The following is a 17,259-nucleotide window of genomic DNA, read 5'->3' on the forward strand; positions in this document are numbered from 1 at the left end:
CCAAGCCTCGAGCTGCATGACCATCACCTGTAAAATAAAAATTTGAATAAATGTAAGTATGAATGTTAGAAAAAGTCGCACAAATGTGATATAAAAAGTTTATAAAGATAAAAATAGCTTACCATTATCTACCCACGAAAAAAGCTCGGACATGTCAGGGGGAGTAAAGGCCATTGCTCCTTGAGTATCATCTGTAATAAAATACATGTTAATAGAAGCTCGAGTATGTAATTATTATACAACATTCATAATTCACCTTCGCCGAATACGTCATCACCTAGTGACTCTATGTCACTTACATTTGGAGAGGTAACATTTTCCAACTCTTCTTCTTCTTCAGCCACATCTGTAAGACAACAAGCATATACATTGTATACATATATAGGAACCTATATTTATGTGTATATATGTATATGTTTTTCATCTAAATAAAATTTACCTTCTAAAACTTCCACAACATCAGGTGACGCTATGTCACTTACGTCTGGAGACGTAATATCTTCTCCAGCCAAATTTCCACTCGCTGGCTCCCTTACTAAAGTCCGAATAAAAAAAAAAAAAAATATATATATATATAAATAAATAAATACAATCAAATTATATAAACTCCTGTTTAACATGTATAGATGTACTCACATGTGACAGGCAAGACATATTCCTGATTTGGCGAACTTGGCGATTCAGGGCTGCGATTGCGGGCTGCATTACTGCGCCCGACCGTTGTTGTTTCTTCCTCGTCAAGTTCGTCACCGGCGTCACTTGCTCCTTCATAATCATCGGCCCTATACCAATGCCATCCGTCTGTAATAAATATAGACATATATAAATATGTCTATATAATTCTTCTTACATATTTTTATTCATATTACTCACCCTCCTCGATAGTGAAACGGTATCTAATACCGGTGTGAGAACACACAGCGGAGACCACCCCTTGCTCAGCCCTTGCTACAAAAACTAACAAAACCCCTAGGTTACAAGGTTTTTCAATTTTATTAAAAATTTTAGTGTTGGATAAGGTTGTTAAATAAATAATTAAAATAAAAAAAAAAAAGGGGAATAATAGTAATAATTTTAATAATTAGCAGAATTTTTTTTTCTAAATTTCTATTAGGATATTAAATTTGTTAAGTAAACAATTATATTTAAACAATTTTATAAGAATTATAATTCAAATTTAATAAATCAGTAATTAAATGGGTTGTTGTCAAAAATTTTTTCAAATATTTACTTAGATTTCATAAATTGCTAAATAAATAATTTTACTAAAGAAATTACTGTTAGAAAGGAATTTGTTATAATTATTAAAATTTTACAAAAATTTTGCGATGAAAATAATTATTATAGTAAAACCTTATAATAATATTGTAATTATTATTAATAATTTAAATTTTCAATTGCAATTTTTATTAAAATTTACAAATTTTTAATAAACAATCTTAAAATTGTTAAATAAACTTTTCTTAAAAATAATAAAAATTATAACAAGGATTAATTAAATTATTATTAAATCAAAGATTTATTAGACAGTTAATGATTTTGATAAATTTTTATAAACAACTTAATTGTTATTGGAAAAATTGTTAAATAAATAATTTTTATAAAACAATTAATAATTCTCTAAATTTTATAACAATAATGTAAGATTGTTAATAATTTAAATTTTTATCAAAAATTTTATTAAAATTGACAAATTTTTTTAAACAATCTTACATAGATCATATAACATTCATCTATATTGGATTTACTCAAAATTCCTATAAAGATTCTACAGTGTTAGGTCTATGTGGGAATTACATAAAAACCCTAAATAGATTCTAGAACATTCGACCTACGTAAATAATACGTCTGAATCCTACATAGACCCTGCATACTATGGCCTACATAGCGCATATATGTATCTTCTATGGAGGTCCTACATTGCTTAGCATACATAGAGAGGATATAATCAAGCGGCAGATTGAGCGTTTGTCACTAGATAGGCCGACCGGCATGAATCCTACATTGAACCTCCTTTAATTATTAACAATTTTTTTTTTATTTAAAGTAATTAAAAATTATTACTGAGTTTCGTAAAAATTCGATAACCAAATAAGAATACGTTGAAATCAGATAAATTTTGATAAAATTTTATTATATAATTTAAAAAAAAAAAAAAAAAAAAAAAAAAAAATTATTATTAACAAAATAAAAATTATAAAATAAATAATATTTATAATGGTAATGTGATTATTATAAAAAGAAATTTAAAAAAAAAAAATGTTAAAATAATAATTTTTTATTGTTAAATAAACAATTTTTTTTTTTTTATAAATTATTGCTAAAAATTCATAATATTAAATAAGAAAAAAAAAAAAAATTATTAAATAAACAAAATAACAAAAGGCACGTACGAAAGGGCATGTCCCGTTAATAAATGAAATGAAATGAAATGAAAACATTTATTAAGAATTTCGAAGTATTAAATAAAAATTGATAAATAAACAATTTTCTTAAAAATAATAAAATTATAAAAATTATTAGAAAAATTCATAAAGTTGTTGTTAAATCAAAAATTTATTAAATAATTAATGATTTTTTTGCTAAACTTTTATAAACTTAATAGTTATTAAAAAAAAAAAATTGTTAACTAAATAATTTTTATAAAACAATTAATAATTTCTCTAAATTTTATAATAATATTGTAATTATTACTTATAATTTAAATTTTTATCAAAATTTTACTAAAATTATTAAATTTTTTATTAAAAATCTTAAAATTTTTAAATAAACAATTTTGCTAAAATTCATAACATTAAATAAAATTATTAAATAAAGAAAATTTAGTCAACATTACAATTTCAAATAAAATTTATATTACATAAATAAATAACTAAATAGCAATAAATAATTTGTTGAATATTAATATATTATTGATTAAATAAATAAAAAAAAAAAAAGAGAAACGAAAAAAAAAAATAAAAAAATAAAATAAAATAAATTTCTCATTAAAAACCCAACATATACAACGAGCATTTCAACTTTCTATATGGTTACTAATGTTCGAACCCTATATATATATATATTGTGTACAAGGCGTGAACTGCGGCGCCGATCTGTCTGTACGCGCACCCCTCTAAATGGATGGTACTCATGCCTAATAGCGCCTTGAATGCAAGAATCCAGACGCAAGTTTGAAAAATGATATTTTAAAAATTCTAAATCATTCTTATGAACGGAAAACTTTTTTTTTTAAAAAAAAATTATTATTCATAAGGTTAAATATATATATGTATATGTGTATGTGTATGTATGTGTATATATAAATGATTAATATTTGCTAAGCATTTTAGCTTTATATTAACAATATATTTCAAATAAATAATTATTATGGTTATATTAATGAATTATAAACAATTAAATTTTTACAAAATTTTATAATAAAATGTATTTGTTATTAACAGTCTGGTTGTAAATTTTTATTAAAATTATTAAATTTTTAATAAAAAGTTTTAAAAAAATTGTTAAATAAATAATTTCTTATTACTAAAATTTATAAAATTTGTTAAATAAACAAAGATTTGTTAAAAAAAAAAAAAAAGAAAAAAAAAATGAATTTGATAAGATTTTATAAAATAATTAATTGTTATAAAAATAATATAATAATTGTTATTAATATTAAAAAAAAAAAAAAAAAAAACGCAAAGAAAAAAACAAAAGGGAGGAAATGTAACATTAATTTGAAATACTTTGTAATATAAAGTGTAGAGGTTTGTATTGTGGTCATTGCGCTGGATTGTGTATGTGTATATCTATATATACTGTCATCAAGTGTAAGATGCGGCGCCGCATCTACTATATACATATGCCTCCAAGAGGATGGAATGAATATACATTTGATAAAATTTAGAGAATTGAATCAGAATTATGTAAGGTTTTTGAAATACTTTTTGTAGTAAATAATCGAGTTGTTTTGTTATTACATATTTGTTCTTACGTTAATATTCTTATTAATTTCATTTTATTTAACAAAAACCGTACAAACATAAATTTTGAAATAAAGTTTTTTTTTATGAAACAAAATATTAATTAAAATTATTAAATAATTATTAATTAATTATCAAAATAAATAAATTAAAAACAAAAATAATAATAAATAAATAAGTTTTATTTGTATGTATGTAAAGGGGAGTGAATTTGTTTACTGAAAAATTGTTAATATTTATCGAATGTTATAAACAATCGATACATAATCTAATAATAGTAAAAAGGGACTAGAAAATTTTGAAACTTACCAAATCTCTCCACAATTTCTCTGCTATTCTCTGCATTCCCAGCCATTTTTTTTTTACACCTTTCACACAAATTGTTTATAATAAAAAAAAAAAAAAATAATAATAATAGTTTTTCAAAAGTTTTTGCACCACCTGCACTTATTGTTCACAATAAAAAAAAAAAGGAAACACTTAAACTACACTATTCACTAAATTGTTTGAAATAATAGTTCTAAAAGTCTTAAAAAAAAAACAAGGGTTAAAATTAAAAATAAGAGGAGCAAATTTTATAAAAATTAAATTTCACCAAACACAACTGAACTAAATCACTTCACGAAGTGAACTGATTTGTATCAGTACAAAGACATTGATACTGGGTCCTATACTGTAGCAGTGCTTAGAAGAGTCACCAAGTAGACACAATATTTAGATTATATGACGATATACTAAGTATAAGGAATGCTGTGGTCGAGACCATGAGTTTTCGGGGACGAAAACGGAAAAATCCGCGGTGGATTGTTACGAACTATCGTAACGAAACTATAAATTAAAAGTAAATAAAAAGATAATAAATAATTTTCAAGAATAATTGAAAATTATTTAAGAATAAAATCCCCAAGTCGATGCCACAATGTATATAGGCATGTAATTTGAATCCCCGATAATCGCGCGCGTTGAGTGATACTCCACACATACAGACTTATATTCTCGTTGCTTCTAAAAGTGTATCTATGGCTATGATATTATAATATAACTTTGTTAAACTGTTATATTATAATGTATTATTTTATTCTATCTTATGTTATAATATTCTATATTATTATTTATACTATGTTATATTATGCTATATTATAAATTATATTAATTATCTAACACCAATATTCAAGCTTGAATATTATAAAATATGCATGGAAAATATAATATGGTGTACTTACCTTATATAGAGATACTAAAATATTATTGTTATAAATAAAACAATTATATTTTACTTATTTTCATTAATAATTTGCATTAATTAATTAATTAATAATATGCAAATTATTGTTATTTTATAATTTTTTTTATGATAAATCGTATCATTATTATTATTATTATTAACATGTATTAAAATTAATATTAATTATAAAATTATTAATTATTATTATCATTATAAACAATTGGTTATGTTACTAATATACTACCTTAATTATTAGAATATCATCCTTATCAAATATTATTTCAAGGAATATGCATTGTATATGCACGTATGCGTGTGCATTATTTTTATCGTATGTACGTGTGTGCATAGCATGCCGAGGTACCACGGATAGATATGTGCATACATTGTGTGGGATATTTTTACGCATATTATAATAATTAATATTAATAATTATTATATTGCAATTTTCATATTTAAGAAAAATGTATCATTTTAAGAAGGGAGGAGATTCGCATACGTCAATTCTATCTATCTTTCTCTCTCTTTCTCACGCGTTCAGGTGCAATGAGTCTCGCAGCGTGGATGCGGTACACACAGACACGGACTCCCCACAGCCTTCGTAACGCATATGTGTGAAGCGCTTGAGGAGTATCGCGCGATGCATACACTGCCTTCCTTCCCCTATTCTTTTCCCTATGATACCTTTAAACTCAAAAAAAAAAAAGGAGAAATAAAAATACAATAAATATTGACAGCTGAAATTGGAAATTGTCACATTTTCCAAGCACATATAAACTCGCAACAATTAAGATTTCATTTTTTTTGAGGGTCAATTTTGTAAAAGAACGAATGCACATAGTTAAAAAAAAAAATATATATATATTGAGACATGTATGAGGTGCATATACGCATGTGTATTAAGGTAAATATACGTGTATATGTGTAAAATGTATATGCATATATATAAAAAGGAAAATAGTTTCATTTTTAATATGAAAACGATAATCTGTGCAGAACTATGACCGCTCTGGAATTCAACAAAGGTTGCGAGTTATACTTTATTAAAAACACACATATACACTTACACATATGGAGATGTGCAGTTCCAATAGTGTCAACAAAGAAAAGAATAACAAGAATCATGGGTTCTGAGAATATCGATGGACGATGATCTAAGTTTTCTTATCGATACCCCTGAAACCCCCAGAATCCTTCTACCCCTGATTCACTAATCCCACTAAGTGCATCTCGCGATGCTCTTTATAAGCAGAAGCTCATAGGGCCTCATTGCCTATTCGTCTTCAGTCAATCACTTAGTACGTGTTACTGATTTTTGCATTATTTCTTTAAAAAGTGAACTTAGAGTTTAAACTGTGGAGAAAGCTCAATAATATACCTGCTGAATCACGATAGATTTTCGTTGAGCCAGGTAAATTAACAGCAGTGCTTAAAATTCTAAAATTAAAATTGCTGAATCACGATAGATTTTCGTTGAGCCAATTTTTAATTTTAAGAATAAGGCCCGTCTGCGAGCTGGCTCCAATTTAAATTCTATTTTCTTTGGGCGGACGTAAAATTAAATCGAACCTTGAACCGGCTGAGTCCCAATCGGTTGATCAGTACAGTGAGAAATTATTTAATAAATTATTTATAATTTATTAAATAATTTTTTGTTCTTAAAACCGGCCAGTCCGTACGGATTGTACCTGCGCCGCTTGTGTCTGATAGGGTACCGGTACCGCGTTTCGAGACGCGGAAATACGCATAACACCTTTCTTTCGTTTTGCCCGTTGATTGTGTGACGAGATCGCGAGAATTCTCCCTTCTCAACAAGCTCTCTCGACGGTAGTGTGTAAGAGAAATCTAGCCGTAAGTAATAAAAAACTGTATCGTTCCAAAAACATTATTCTTTACAAAAGAAAGCATATAATGTGTAATTTTTGCAATTTTTACTTTGATTTTTAATAAATTTTTGTAAACTAAAATTCCAATTGTTCTATTCAATCAAATAGACCTTTTTATTTGTGCTGTCAAAAATAGTGTGGATTTTCATCTCAAAGCTAAGAAACATTATTTACGATCTAAAGATTAAATTGGCAGTTTCGTCTTCTATCGGCGATATAATTAATCGAACCCACATTAAAAATAAACATTATTAAGTTGAATGTTCATTTTGACTTTTTAATGGCAACTTGGTTCCTCCGGCGAATAGAAAATTTTAAATAATTGTTCAAAATTATAAAAATTAATAAATTAATTTTCTCGTTCGTAACACTATGCATTGCATGTATGTAGTTAATATGCTGAATTTGTATTTAAAACTATTTTTTGTTCACGGTAAAAAATTTAGGTGATTTATGTTACTGAGAGCCGGAAGTTTAATTTTTGTAGTTAAAAATAAAATCCAGAAGGTAATTAATCAAGAATGGCAAAAATAATTTAGCATTAACTCTATTTCGAGTTATTTCATAACAAACAAGTTCATCTGGGAGTTAAAGTTTAATTCCTTTTGCTTAAACTCCCCAATTGGTAAGACTGAGGAGTTGAAGTCTTAATTTCTTTTCTTACACTCTATACTGATTAGTTGTAGTATAGACATTTACCGTAAACCGGGGCTATTTTACCCAGCCAGGGACTGGGTTTTACCCATCCGTAGTTTTGAAAGGCTAAAATTGTTATATTTAATTGTTTAAATTTGCCGCTTAGTGTAAATGTTGTTTGATAGTTGTGCTGTAGAGGGTGTTAAATTCAATCACATCATTATTGGTCATAAAAGATAAAAAAAATTCGTAAAGTCGTAAAAGTCGGACTTAAAATTTTAAAAGTTTGCAAACTTTATGCGGTATCTAAGGTATTGAAAAAGTGTATTACAAAATATTCCAGATAAGTGTTGTCAATTTAGTTGTCATGATGTATACGTAGTGCGCTAACTTTTTATTGCGTATTTTAAGAGAAAAGTGTGAAAAATTGAAAATCCAGGATTCGCGGTGCTATTGTTTAAAATCAACTATTTTCCAAAAAAAATTTCTCTACTAAGCAAATTAGTGTTTATTGCATGTTTTATAAATATTTTTAACTTGTCTTTGTGTCAAAAAGCTAAAAATACGTAAAAATTATAAGATTCCATGACGAAGTGTAACATTATAACTTCAAAAATGTGAAAACAATATTTATACGTTTTTCACGTTAAATTTAAAAATCGCACTCTTCAAATCACTTAAAGGCTTATTATTTCTTGATTGATTCATAAACAATACAAAAATTTTACTTTTTAAATAAATTTACATTTTTGTGAAATTCCAGTGTTTTACTTTTATATTTGATAAACAACTACAGCAAAAGAAATTTTTTTAGAACTTTTTTTCTTTTATTCTACTTTCGACTATCAACAAAAAACATTTTGTGAAGTTAACACTATAAAAAAATTTTTTAGGCTATTTTATAAATAAACAAACAAACTTTGATGAGTAGGATAGCCCCAACCGCGGGGCTATTATACACACGACTTTAAGTTTTTGTCATTTCGGCAAAATTTTGTTTTTCGATCTCTATCTTATATGAAAACATTCAGAAGGATGTCCACAATAAAACGCAATAGTTAAAAAAATTTAATGCTGATTTTTAATGAAGCATGGATTAAAAATATATCATTTTTATGCGTAAAATAGTCCCGGTTTACGGTAACCGAGCTCGCTTTTTTTGAGATCGGATCTAAATAGTCCATTTTATGTATATCCTTCTACTGTTCGCATTATTCGAGAAATTTACGATTTATATTATATCGGATAACTAAGGTTATTTCTTAGGACACTAAAGTTGTAGTTAGTTTATAACAATTGCTCAACTATAAACTTTAGGAGTTTTTTGTTTGCATTCCTTGGGTGTGATGCCTTTTTTTATCGAGATGTAAAGTGTAAATAAATCTTAACTAGAGAAAATTTCTATGTATTTTGTGTGTTATGTTTAAGGGATCATCTATAAATTACGTAAGGCTTCAAGGGTATTACTTGGTGGGGGAAAGAGGGTCAACATTTTTGGAAAAATGTGTTACGTAATATATGGATGGCCCCTAATATATATCGTGATTTTTTTCAATAAAATATATTTAATAACGAAACTGCTTCTTAATATATGAATGAATTTATCACTCTTTCAAAAATATTATAAATGTTAAAATATTTAAGGTATTTTTCAGTTAGTGACTCAATTTCGGTGCGGTTAGAGGTTCTAAGAAATTTTAAAAAATGTTTGTTAGAAAAACCTTTTTTAAAATCGATTATTTGAACCATATTTGAGAAAAATACCTTAAAAGACCTTTATTATATTTAAATAATTTATGCATGCTTCTTTAGATATGTAATTTATTTTAAATGTTTTGTTGAATTCTTAACTGGTAATAATATTTTCTTTCTTTTCTTTGATTTGTGTAGTGTGATGAAATTGTGTTAGTGTTACATTAGGAGTATTTAATATTTTTGAAAAATAATGCGAAAATAGGGTGAAAGGTTCAGTGAACGACACCCAGAGCAAACCTTTAACTTTGGAAAACATTTTGTCTTTGTTTATTATAAATTTAATTATGGAATAAATTGTGAATGGAAAATTTGGGTTTGAATTTTTAATAAGTATGTTCAGAATTATATAACATTTTGATAAAATTTTACAATTTTAATTTAAAAATGGCTTCACTGGCGAATCCAGAAATCGACTGCCTTCTTCTAAACTGTGTGAAGCCAGTTTTTTTTCTCTTCATTTCAGTAGAATTAATCTCCTGATCAACAGAAAATTTAAATATGTGATGAGAATGTTATCTTTAAGGTGCTTATATACCTCAAATTTCGATCAGATGAATATTATAAGGTTATTCAAGTTGGGTGGGGGAAAGCCAAGATGGATGATAGGCTGATTGTGCACCAGCCATCATCCATCTTGGCTTTCCCCCACCCAACTTGAATAACCTTATTTCTGGACCGTGAAAATGCGTGAAAAGTCATTTTCACGGCGGGTATTTTTGAATTGTTTTAAACAAAAAATGTTTTTTTAAGAAATATAATATTAAATAATTGTTTTAATATGTAAGAACACTTTAAAATAGTGATAGAGAGATGATTTGATTAAAAAATTTAGCAAATTTTGCTTTAAAACGTTTTCTGCTACAAGAAAGTGTAAAATGACGATGTTTGTGAAATGGTTTGTACAGTGCTTCTTCCTTGTGAGTATCTCTCAGAGTTTTGTTTATGTTATGTCGTTTCTTTTTAACTTGTAATAAATAATGAGTGCTGAAAATAAATCAGTAAGTTGAAATGTTTATCAAATAAATTTAAATTCTACTAATTGTTTCGAATAACTGAAAGAAACATGTACACATGTACACTGTACAAACCATTTCACAAACATCGTCATTTTACACTTTCTTGTAGCAGAAAACGTTTTAAAGCAAAATTTGCTAAATTTTTTAATCAAATCATTTTTCTATCACTATTTTAAAGTGTTCTTACATATTAAAACAATTATTTAATATTATATTTCTTAAAAAAACATTTTTTGTTTAAAACAATTCAAAAATACCCGCCGTGAAAATGACTTTTCACGCATTTTCACGGTCCAGAAATAATATTCATCTGATCGAAATTTGAGGTATATAAGCACCTTTAAAGTCGTAGTAACTTTAAGAAAGAAAAATGGTTTTATGGAAAATTTTATATTAGTTGTATGAAGAAAAAAATGTTCTCTGAACCGAGAATTGATTAAAAATAAGTCGAGAATATCGTGAAACTAACAATTAATACAATTGAATTTTATAATTTCGTCTGACTTCCTTTATGAAAAAAGGCGGATAAACAAATAACATCCTTTTGCTCGACATGCATTACTAAAGACAGTTAAATATTTTAGTGTCAGTTATCTTTATCAAAAATAAGTGTCCAATAAAGAATTGAAGTTACAGCTCAAATATTTTAAATAGTATGGGGCATTTATTTATTTATTAACGGGACAAGCTCTTTCGTACACAAGTTTTTATGCTATAGATTATATGTAGTTTCAAAAAAGAAAGATGTATCTCGAGAGGTACACATTTCAATCTGGAAGTGAAACATGGAAATCGTCGCGAGCTATTTGCGCGCAAAGCGCTCAACAACTGTCGGAGCGCGTAGCGCGACGATCAATTCCCGCGCGCCAAGCACGCATGAGAATGTGTCCGACCGAAGGGAAGGCAAATTTTTTTTACTGTTGGATAGTGGAATATGGTTTCAGGTTTAGCAAAAAATCCAATAGAATATTAGTCAATCTGTAAACAGGGATTCTTTTTAGTGGTGGTTTCAATTAAAAAATTCTTTCTTTAAAGATACCTTATAAGTCATAAAAAAAATCTTATTGCTGGTGTCTGTTAATAATAATAATGTAAAAGTTAGGATTATTGTGTCTAATTTTGAAATAATTTCATTCTTAAAATCTATTATTAAATTAATGGGGACCATTATATGTAAAGCTGAGCCCAGAGGGCAGCACCATAGCAAGATCGTGGAGCGCCAAATTTTTGATTACGGTTAAAATGACATTTGATTTTCTTCTTGTTTTGATGAAATAAAAACATGAGTAACGAGATAAATAAATATTTTTCTTGGTCGTGTGTGCAATTGAAAAACGAATTACGTAAGCGAGGACTTCGTCTTACAGGAAAAAAGAAAGTTTTACAAGAAAGGTATGTATAAAATAAAATAATACATCTAAGAAAATGTGTAAATATATGCAAGTGTATAAATAGAAATCTTTCTCACATAAAGTTTCAATAAATTGTGTTTAATTTGTCTTAAAATATTAATATTGTTGTTTAAATACATTTAAAAGTATTATAAAAACTCCGAGTCTTGTAAAAACAAAATAAAAAAATTGAGGTTATGTTGTCTAATGAAATAAAAACAATTACTTATTTGCATATTGAATATTAGAAATATTGTAATTCTATTGTAATTTTTAAATGATTAATAAGTAAATTTTGTTTGTTTTTTATATTTTTCACAATATAGTAATGATTGAAAAAGAATAAAATCAAATTAAATAAATATTTCATAAAATACAAATAAAATTTGAATATAAATACGACAAACATATTACTGTCCATTAAAAATTAAGGAAGTAAGTAACTAGTTAATCAATCAATTAACCAATTAAATAAATTATTATTAATGTTAATAACAAATACAAATTTTATTTTATCGCCTAGACTAATATTCTACGACAAGAACAAAGACTTTCTTTCTCAGGGTCATCAAGTTGGTCCTGATGCTTCATTTTGGACACCTGATGCTTCACAATATAGAGATGTAAATGGACAAACAAATATTCCGTTAATTTCGAAATCTCAAGTGGAATTTTTTTTAAATAGGTAATAATAAAAATATTTATGTATTTACTATAATTTACTATTTACGTATCATATTTTTTACAGTTACGAAGTGAAGACAAACTTGGGAAAAGAAATGTATGACAATTTTTATTTGCTAAATGTCAGAGTTGCTAAAACAAATGATTCCACATTTCTTCGAGGACAATGTTTAGCTCAAATGAAAAAATCCGTTCAATACAGAGTCGATATTGAAATATCGTCGAAAGATGGATTTATAGATGGGTCGCACTGTGAATGTGCTGTGGGAAGTGGAGACACAGCACATTGCAAACATGTTGCTGTGCTTCTGTGGGCAATTGAGCAAATGGTAACGCATATAATGAAAATAATACTAATTAATTATAAACTGTCACAAATATTATGATTAATTAATTCGAATTAATATTATTAATAGGGAAGGGAGAAAAAGATGACACTGAGGACAGTTTGTACACAGGAATTACAAACTTTCCATAGGCCATCTCGGATGTATCTTGGATCGCCGATTAAAGCTGCTAATTTACCAAAAGGAAGTAGAAAAATTGTTCAAGAACCATTTGTTTTAGACCAAAGTATTGTAGACAAAGAATCTTACCAAGCAAAAGTAAGAAATCAGTGCATAAATTTTGCAGCAACCCACAATACGAAAATGCCGTTTATGCAACTTTTGAAACCGGCTGATACATATGCTGCGATTTGGGACCACGCTTACACTAATGTTGACCCTGAAAAAATCATTTTGAATGATTTTAAATTGTTGCAAATTTGTCCACAAGAAATTGTTGACATTGAAAAAGCTACACGAGGTCAAGCAACGAATAGTTCTTGGTTCGAATATCGAGAAAATCGTATCACAGCTAGTAATTTTTACACTTGCTGCATTAATCGCGACGATACGAATCAAATGAAAGTTGCTCACAAGCTGATCAATCCCGTATCTTTTACATCAAAAGCAACAAATTGGGGCATTCAAAACGAAAATAAAGCTATCCATATATACGAAACGACATTCGGTGTAGAAGTGGATAGTTGTGGTTTTTTTGTCAGTCAAACCCACCCTTTCTTAGGAGCTTCTCCGGATGGACTCTTGGGTAACGATGAAGTCGTTGAAGTGAAATGTCCATTTTCTCGAAAATCTTCTCCTATATCCGAAAAAACAATACCGTTTTTAGAAATCGATAACGAGAGTGGTTTTTTAACTCTAAAAAAGAACCACACTTATTATTATCAAATTCAGGGGCAATTGTTTGTTACTGAGAGATCCGTAGCAAAACTAATAATATATACAACAGTCGAAACGTTAATTTTAACAATTGTTCGCGATGAAGAAATGATAATCGAAATGGTAAAGTGCTTACAGGATTTTTATGAAAAATATTTAAGAGTTGCAATTTTACAAAAATATTTATATAAAGGTTACAAAGACTGTGATTTTTAGAGAAAAATTGTTCGTGTTGCGTCAAAAAAAGTAATATATATATATATATATATATAAAAGTGTATGTGAGTGTGGCGTTTAAACGTGTTGAAAAGTATGAAAATTTTAATTTGTAAAACGATGAGATTTTTGTTACTAAAAAAGTGCAAACTAAAAACATGTCTATTATGTAAGGAAATATATTTTCTAAAGAAATCCAGTGTGATATTAGAAATAAAAGCGTCAGAAATGTGATAGTCGCGATAATATTTATAAAAAAAAATATTTCGTGAAACACTCAGATTACGTGATACTAAAAAAATTTAAACTAAAAACATGTTTATATGTAAAAAATCATATTTTTCAAATGTATCCACTGTGATATTATAGAGGAAAGTGAAAAGAATTTTTGGTGTTATGAAATAATTTTATTTCAAACGTTTATAATAAATTGACAGTTCAATACAATATTACTTCAATTATTCATTGATTTTCCTATTTTTTATCTTACATAATTTATGATATTTATTGACGTTATTTAATTTTTACAGTTTATATAAAATTTAAATTAGAAATAAGTACAATTTTCGATTTAGGCTCTATGCCTTTTGATTCACAATGCATTCACGGAAGTTGCATAACATTAGGCATATGGAAAAAATCTCTGTTGCTAAACGCGTATAAGAAGGATTCAATGATGCTTGCAAAATTTTGTAAGTTTTTGTTAAGCCTATCAAACGTTCGATGTGCACGCGTTTTGAAGCTAATTTCCTATCAGACAACACAGTGACACCTGGAAGTTATTTACCTTTCAAGAAATGAGGGATATTAACTAATACCCCGTGAGGCTGACAAATATCGTCAACATTAAAGCCACGATCAGCCATAATAGAATCACCGGCCTGACAACGCTGTAGAAGATTCGATCTTTCAACAATTTGTCGGTCACTTGTGCTACCGCCGTATGCTGTCGAATTATAACATAAAAGACCCCCAGGTGTTGCTCCTACCAAAACTTTTACTGTGTTTTTATTTTTGTAGGTGCTAAATGTTGACTGTTGAGCTATAGGATTTGAAGGTTTAGCGATGGGGATTTCTGTTGCGTCGACAATAACTCGAGTTGATGAATAGTATTTTTTGAAGCCTTTTGGCATATAAAAATCGACTATTTCTCTCGATGGCCAAATATCCAGTAACGACCACAATTGATTGATAAAACGAATCCACGCATTAAAAATATTAGACACAAGTCCTTCGCTTATTCCGAAATAAAATCCAAGTCCAAAGTCTGGAATGTTTCTTCGCAATTTTGTGAGAGTTAGTAAAAACATATCCTCTGGTGGCATACAGTTTACCTGCACATGGGTATATTTAATATTATGTACGTAACTGCTTAAAGTTCCATATACGAATTGAAATTTTTCGTAAGTCTCGAGGCCCGTAAAATAATGAATAACATTATTTCTATGGCAAATCGAAGCGACCGAGAGAAACCCACGACCAGCTTGAACTCCTGTCGATTTGAAATTTTTTTTTTCTGTATTGAGCAAATTTTCATTTTGAACCACTAACTCTTCTATTTCGTTCATTACAGGCGGCGAAAATACACTTTCTTCCAATTGTACATCTTCGTAATAACTATCCGGATTTTCCACTGTAAAAGAAACTACTTCTACATCATGTGAAGTAGTTTCTTGGAGAAGCGATTGATTCGATTCTTCTTCTTCTTCCTGCAAAATCATACAAGGATCCTTTTTTAATTTAAAAATTTTTTTTCTAAATTTAAATTAAAATTTAAGTTAAGCTACATTTGAGGAGCAAGTTTTCAAAGTTGATAAATCCATAGTTTGTTTTTTCGAGAAATTCAAAGAAATGTCATTTCTCATATAACCACTATAATAAACTTTAAGGTACAAAAATTGTAATTAATTATTTCTATAAGGATGTTTTTTGAATTTAAGATGTTTTGTGTTTAATTGAAGTCTTTTATTATAGGGTTATTTAAAGACATTGATAATTTTTTCTAATAAAAAAACTTAAAATTGTAAATCATCTAGGTTAAGCCCAAATATTTTTAAATTGAAAATTCTTTTTTAATAAAATGTTTTTCTTGAATGCAACAGCGACAGATCGATTTATGAGGTTCTGAATTTGTTAAATCTGTGATTATCTCAATTTTTTTGGAAAATGGATTTATCAAGTTTTGAAGATTTGCTCCTCATTTTAATTAAATTTAATTTAAATTACTAACATTGAAACTGTGATTCGGCGATTGGCTGTTTCTATTTCCATCCATTAGGTCATCCTTTTCCTCAAAATTTAAAGTCGATTTTACTTCAACATTTAAAATTTCTTGCGATTGTTCACAGAAATCCTCCAAATTTTCTGTCGATTCATCTAAAAGAGACAAACATAAAGATGATGACGATGAGTCTGAATCTTGTTCAAAGAGGTTTTTCCGAATTTTCTTCAAACGTTCAGGTTTTGTCATTCCGAGTTTCAACCTCAAGGAAGGCACAGCATTAGGTTTCAAATACATTCTTGTTGTATTTAAGACACCTAAAAAATACACAACTTTAAGTAAAATTTAAAAAAAAATAATTAGTACTATCCATAATATTTTAATTATTAAACAGTATTTTTTTAAGAACTGCAATTTTGAAAATTTTAAATTGCATTTGTTTCATAATTGTTTATATGTATAAATTTTTAATATTTGATTTCTTTAAATTTGAAGGTTAGATTGCACATTGTGTTAATAATATATATTTTTTATTGTAATGTACAATCATTTTATAAAATAATCATAGTGTCAAGAGGGAGTGTATGTTGTTCTTTTCAAAATAAAATAAAAAATAAACTTTTTAGAAATACAGATTTATACTAATCCAACAAACGATTTGTTCGTAAACATCGTAAAATATATTTCATCATGTTGACAATGCTTTAGATTTATAATAAACAAATGTCATTCGAGATTTTTAATGTTAAATGTATTTTAAATTATTGTGATAATGTAATTACCTGTGTGATAACTTTCATTGTTTTTAATTATTTCATCCTCTTCGAAATGACTTGCACATAACCTAGAAGTTTTTATCGATTGAAAATTTGCACTTATTGCATTTTCCCACAAATTTCGACGCTTCTCATCTTTAGGAAAGGTAAATGTGGCATTTCCTTTACATAAAGGGACACAGCATTTCACCATTGTGTAGAAAATCACTTTCAATTTAAATTATGTAATTTTTTTAACTTTTGACACTTTCAATTACAACGCTGT

The 17,259-nt window shown here is 27.4% G+C and overlaps 2 protein-coding genes across 2 annotated transcripts in view; one reads left to right on the plus strand and one right to left on the minus strand.

The window, feature by feature from the left end:
- The window catches only part of LOC127282323 (uncharacterized), a 145,308-nt gene that overhangs the window by 101,367 nt on the left and 26,682 nt on the right, over positions 1 to 17,259 (plus strand). The window lies entirely within an intron of this gene.
- LOC127282320 (uncharacterized) lies at positions 14,576 to 17,187 on the minus strand. Its single transcript, XM_051306492.1, has 5 exons — positions 17,001 to 17,187; positions 16,228 to 16,535; positions 15,586 to 15,706; positions 14,830 to 15,489; positions 14,576 to 14,769 (listed from the first exon to the last, which is right to left on the minus strand). The coding sequence occupies exons 1-5, from the start codon at positions 17,185 to 17,187 to the stop codon at positions 14,576 to 14,578; spliced, it is 1,470 nt and encodes a 489-aa protein (XP_051162449.1).

Source organism: Leptopilina boulardi, unplaced genomic scaffold (genome assembly GCF_019393585.1).
Source record: "Leptopilina boulardi isolate dan_hultmark-lab unplaced genomic scaffold, ZJU_Lbou_2.1 LbouV2_297, whole genome shotgun sequence".
Taxonomy (NCBI): Eukaryota; Metazoa; Arthropoda; class Insecta; order Hymenoptera; family Figitidae; genus Leptopilina; species Leptopilina boulardi.

What these genes read in the sequence shown, in the direction of transcription:
- LOC127282320 (XM_051306492.1), bottom strand. Translation starts at nt 17,187, where the DNA reads ATGGTGAAATGCTGTGTCCCTTTATGTAAAGGAAATGCCACATTTACC. An exon ending in CGCCGAATCACAGTTTCAAT is followed by an intron (nt 15,707 to 16,227) that starts GTTAGTAATTTA and finishes ATGATTTTGCAG; the next exon opens with GAAGAAGAAGAAGAATCGAA. An exon ending in CTTTAATGTTGACGATATTT is followed by an intron (nt 14,770 to 14,829) that starts GTCAGCCTCACG and finishes AATAACTTCCAG; the next exon opens with GTGTCACTGTGTTGTCTGAT.